The sequence below is a fragment of the Pinus tabuliformis genome, chromosome 9 (genome assembly GCF_031772625.1).
Source record: "Pinus tabuliformis cultivar Carrire ecotype Pingquan chromosome 9, CPIR1, whole genome shotgun sequence".
In the NCBI taxonomy this organism is placed as follows: Eukaryota; Viridiplantae; Streptophyta; class Pinopsida; order Pinales; family Pinaceae; genus Pinus; species Pinus tabuliformis.
The window spans coordinates 394,010,581-394,016,605 of record NC_142307.1 but is presented as its reverse complement, the minus strand read 5'-3'; the positions used below and the strand labels follow the sequence as shown (position 1 = coordinate 394,016,605).

The 6,025-nt window shown below is 38.4% G+C and overlaps 1 protein-coding gene across 1 annotated transcript; it reads right to left on the bottom strand.

Annotated features, from left to right (window-relative positions):
• Nucleotides 1-228: 228 nt before the first annotated feature.
• LOC149148803 (putative disease resistance protein At1g61300) lies at nucleotides 229-3,311 on the bottom strand. The gene has a single exon (XM_089439950.1). It carries the CDS (start codon nucleotides 3,079-3,081, stop codon nucleotides 298-300), a length of 2,784 nt encoding a protein of 927 aa, XP_089296076.1. The 5' UTR covers nucleotides 3,082-3,311; the 3' UTR covers nucleotides 229-297.
• Between the last annotated feature and the right edge of the window lie 2,714 nt (nucleotides 3,312-6,025).

Genomic DNA, 6,025 nt, shown 5'->3' with positions numbered 1-6,025 from the left:
TTTATTCATCTGATTGTTCTCATTTGGGTTGTCATATTCCATCTCCTCTTCCTCCTCGTCATCCGGGGGAGGTGGTGGGATGTACCAACCTTTTGCTTGTTTTTCCGTTTTCTTTTTTCTGCGGCTGTCTTTTTTGACTGCTGGGCACGTGCTTTGTAAGTGACCTGTTTGCCTACATGTTCGACCTCTACTCACTCTATAACAACCTATTACATCTCACATTTCTAATTTGCATCCAAATTTCTCCAGATAATCATTATAAAACAACCTATTACATATTACATTTTGAATCTTCATCTAAATCTCTCTAAATAATTTGTCAAGACATATTTTCATATTATGATCCTCCCAGATCAGCTTTTCCCACCAACTGATTTTATGACCATATAATGCCTTGAAATGGGGTAACTTTTCCAATCCTATCGGCAATTTCCTCAATAATGGACACTTTTTAATCTTTAAAACACGAAGATTAGGTAATGCTGCTTCTTCCAACACACCTCTACCGATACTTCTCAGCTTGGGAATCTCTGACAAATGCAACATCTCTAACTTTGGAAATCCACAACTCCCTATCTCCAAGTCCCTCACACGGTAATACTTTCTTAATTTAAGAAATTTCAAAGATGGCAAACCCCCCAATAAAGGAAGCTTCTCAACGTTCTCACAAGAATCCAATTCTAACCTCTCTAATTGTTGAAACTCACATATCCAATCTGGCAACCTTGTTCCTCTGTAGTCATACAACACAAGAGTCTGCAAGTTCTTCATTCTCTGCATCCCCTCAGGAAGATTGGACTTGGAAGGAATCATGTGATTATAATGCAAATACAAATGTCTCATTTCCACCCACGATCCCATTATGGTTTCCATTTTTCCATGTTCTTCAAATTTGAAAAACAAGTATAAATGGAGCTCTGTGAGATTTTTGAGACCCCTGAGGGCCATCACATTTTTGGGATCTGTCACAGCATTTTCCATACCCATACTCAAATGCAGTCTTCTCAATGATCTCAGTTGAGATATTTCTTCTGGTAATGATGTCAGATATTTACACTCTGAAACATCTAGAAATTCAAGGTCAGAAAGTTTACCTATCTGGCTGGGCAATTCCTTGATGCAAGTACCTCTCATGGTGAGAAACTCGAGCCGAGTGAAGGATGTTGGCACCGACTTTATTTTGGTATTGGAGAGATCAAGTACCCTCAACTCAGGGAGAGATGTCGGCACCGACTCTATTTGGGTATTGGAGAGATCAAGTACCCTCAACTCAGGGAGAGATGTTGGCACCGACTCTATTTGGGTATTGGACAGATCAAGAACCCTCAGTGAATTGAGATTGTTTAGAAAGCTCCCTTGAACATTACAGGTTAATGGATTTGTGGATAAGAATAGACTTACAAGTTGTGTACATAGGATCTCCTCCCGCACAGATTCAATTTTATTACAACGGACTGATACCCTTTGGCAATGCTGAGCTCTGTCTGGGATAGCTGAGAGTTTTAATCCTGCACGGCAGAAATAACTATTCTGCTGCTCCCCAATATTGATAGCCACGTCACGAATAACATCGTGCACTGTTATAAACCTCTTTTTCCATACATTGACAGGTTTGTTGACGCCCTGCTTTTCAGGATTGACACTCTGAAACAAACCACGATATATCAGAAGCTTCACATAACTGTGCCCAAGCTGCATGTCCTCAATAAATCCCTCGGCGATCCATACTCGCACCAATTCATCCACCCAAATTTTCTCATCTTCTGGATACATAGCACAATAAAGAAAACAGAGCTGCAACTTTGGAGTTTGGGCCAGCTCCTCATAGCTCCATCTTAATTTCTGATACAATTCTTTGTCAACAGATACATGAGTATATGGAAAAGAAGAGTGTTTCATTTGATACAAAGAAGTCTTCCACTCATCTAGTGTTTTTTTGGCTCTCATTGCTTTGGCCACTACTGTTATGGCCAGTGGCAAACATTTACACTCCTCTGCTATTTCTTTGGCACACTCCTTTATTTCGCCTTCAGCATCGCTGCCTCTGAAAGCTACTCTCTCAAATAAACGCCACCCATCTTCCTTGGACAAGAGTTCCACTTCCATGGACTCATCAGCCTCCCTTAATGTTATCTCTCTATCACGCGTGGAGAACACAACCTTGCTACCTTTATCATTCCGGGATGCCACACCTAATTCTTTCAGATCCACTGCACTCCAGAGGTCGTCCAATATTAAAAGAAATTTTGTGTTCTTCAGATTTGCAGACAACGCCATCTTCTTGGTATCATTATCATCAGCGGTAGAGAAATTTATATTGATTGACTTACCAATACGATCCTGCAAGGCTGAAATTGTATAGATTCGAGATACTGTTAGCCAGATCACAACATCAAAGACATCACTGACCTTGTAAAAGTTGTATGCCTCTTGGAGCAGCGAGGTCTTTCCAACACCAGGCATTCCGTAGACACCAATCACTTGTGGAGCTTTCTCGGTAATCAAAGTCTGGAGCTGAGTTTTGGCATTTTCAAATCCCAGTAGTGCGAAATCCCCGTTTTGCTCGGGCTGAAGGAAAGCATCTGGCAGCGGTCTGTCCAAGATTCGCTGAGCTTTCTCCAATATTGAAAAGTCAAGTACAAGCTCTTTGAAGAGCTCGTCAAACTTGGCGTTCAATCCTGTAATTTGTCCGGAAATACTGAGTCTGTACAAAACCCAATACAGACTCTTTTGTTTCTCTTCGGCCTGAGCGCTGAGGTTCTTGGCCTCTTGGACGGCATCACGCATCCTTGCCAAACAATATGCAATGCCGTCGTGGGGTTTTGTTTCTTTATTTTCAAGGCGAATGGAAATACATTGTAAAAGGTTCTTCACACGGTCTAACTTACCTTGCAGGAACTGGTTGTTTCGATCCATGTGAATAACATCATCTAGCTGCTTCATGATTGGAGCAACAAGACTCTTGTTTATCATGTCCGCTGCAACATTACCTGCAGCTCCTGTCACTACAGCCATGGCGTTACTCAAAGAGGAAGACTCCTGGGCCATGGCGTTACTCAAAGAGCAAGACTCCTGGGCCATGGCGTTACTCAAAGCGGAGAGAGAAGCAAAAGAAACAAATGGAAACTCAGAAATCTAATTTTGAACGTGTAAGGACTGCTGCTGCAAGGAAAACAGAATGTGTTGATTGAGATCGGGAAGGCAACATGCCACTAATGGGCCAGGCGATGACAGGAATGGTGTTGTGTGAATGAATGACCCAGGGACTCAGAGTGATTAGAATGCTAGCAATCTTATCTTTATCTCTAAAAGGCTAGCAATCTGATTGATTCTATTTTCGTGGAATATAATACATATATGTTAGTGACTATGCTATGATATGTATAGCTTACTATTAACAACATCTTTATAAAGTACATCTTTATAAAATATTTGTGGTTAAAACAGAGTGAAAAGCAATGACAAATCTTTATAAAGTGTTTGTGATTTGAGAAGCACTTTGATTATAAAAAATTTACTTACTAAAAAATTTCAAATTCTATTAAAAAAAAAAAAATTAGATAAAAAATTAAAAGTGGATTACTTCAAAAGCAATGGCAAGAAACAATGTATTAAATGTTTTTTCCTAAATTCTAGAAAAATAAGATATAACATAGGAAAATAAGCCAATTTTTTTTAAAGTACATTACTTGAAAAGCAATAGCAGAATAAGGTTAGAATGTTAGCCGATTAAATAAGATTAAGGTTAGAATGTGTCAAATTAATTTGTTTTAATTTAAAAATATAAGGTTGGAATGTGGGAGGGTTGAATAAGGTTAGAATGTGTCATATTGTTTTAATTAAAAAAAATTAGTTTATGGTTATAAAGAATAGACACTGCATATTTTTATTTTTATTTTTTTTCCATATTTTAAATATTATTATTTTGAAACTTTAAATTTATATTTATTTGTGAAAAATAATAAATTTTATTAATTAAAAAAAATGTATATGTATATAAATCACATTTCTTAATATAATTATGTTAATTATTTTTAAATTAAAAAATTGATAATTATATTTATTTTTATAATAAATTAAAATTAATAGTTATTAGTTGTGAACTTAAAGTAGAAACAATACGAAGTAATGTTTTTTTTTCCAAAACTGGGTAAGAAACTAAAATGGATGACTCTGAAACTAATAGGGGTGGCCTAGGAAGGCCTTCACAACATCAAAATAAGGAAGTTGAAATGAGTCATAGAAAAAATTGATCTCTCCAAAACATACAACAGGATAAGATGGATCTACTTAAGAATGTTGTTGACCCATTTAGGGTTTGGAAACACATTTATAAATTGATCATGGGGTGTATAATGGATTTTTCCTTTGCGGTTCTAATCAATGGGACAATGTCTCCCTTCTTCCACTCTCAGCACAACCTCAAACACGGATGCCCTTTGTCCCCCTTCCTTTTTCTCGTGGCAGCGGAAGGGCTCAACATAATTCTCTTAGAAGCAAAACGAAGTGGGGCCCTGCATGGGATTGAGGTTGCTCTAAATCTTTTCATTACCCATATTTTCATCGATGATATTCTTTTGTTCACTAATGGTTCCAGGCAAGACATTGATTGTTTAAAACAAGCCCTCACATTATTCCACAAAGCTACAGGAATGGTTCTCAATGTCAGAAAATCAGTTTTGTCTTTCTCAGGCCTGTCACAGTAGGAAGTTCTAGAAGTTCAGTGTGCGCTTCCCTTTGAGGCAAAGCCAATGAGGGAATGTTTCAAATATTTGGAGTTTCACCTCAAAGAAAATGACTACAAGGAGGACTGGAGGTGGCCAGTGGCAAAGGTAGAAAAATGAATAAGTCATTGGAGCCTCAAATGCTTGTCGAGGGTAGGGTGATTAGTGATGATAAAGTTAGTTTTGGAGGTTATTCTGGTATACTGGACTGCCCTGACATGGGTTCTGAAAGGAACTCTTTAGGGAATTAGGAGGAGATGCAACAGCTTTCTATGCGCTAGAAACAAAGAATTAAATACTCTCCCATAGGTGGCTTGGGACAAGATTGCAATGCCAAAAGCCTAGGGTGGTTGGGATATGAAAGACATCCCTTTTTTTTGCCAGATCACTATCAGCAAAAATAAGTTGGAATCTTATTGTAGCTGAAAACCTTTGGACATTTGTTGTTCACAGGGAATATATTTCCCCCAAACAACTGAAGAGTGGATAAGAAACCCCGTTAAAAGGACTCCCAATTCTTCGGTCATCTAGAAGGCTACTATAGCAGCTTTCAACATTGTGGGCTCTAATTTAGCATGGGAGGTACGAAATGGGAAAAAGATTTGAATCGGGTTGGATCCATGGATTGGAGGCTCAAACAATTTCAGGTTACCAGATGAAATGGTACAAAGCTTAAATAATCAAGGAATCACTTATCTTAGTCAGGCGACGGATATTCGAAGAACTACTCCTTGGGTCTAAGGATGGTTAAGGGCATATCAACTCTAGTTGAATGAGGAATACTCTCATATGTGGCAGGAGTATGTTAATGAACTAAAAATATCACATATTAGAATAGGAGGGTGAGAGGATGAATTAAGGTGGATCTATGCGCCTTCGGGCTCGTATGCTCTTAGATATGGATATCTCAGCCAAATCCAGACGCAACAACAGAATGAACAAGTGTGGTGGTGGAAAAGTTTACAGAAAATTAGCTTTCCATGCCAAAGCAAGGCTCTTTTTTTGGTACATCTTGCAGAATAGAGTTCCAACTTGGAATAATATTCAAAAAGGAGGTAAAGAGGGTCTGGGATAGTGTACATTGTGTCGAAACGAGGAAGAATCGGTGCAACACCTCTTCCTCACATGGAAGAATTTGAATCTAAGGTGTTTTCCTCTTCTCTATTCCAACCGAAGTTGTGGAAAAGGTTTGTGGATGACACTTGCGTCATCTGGCCCCATGGTCAGGAGAAGTTGGACCTTTTTTTCTAGCATCTTAACAATCAATCGAGTTTTGTTAAGTTTACCATGGAATTTGAAAT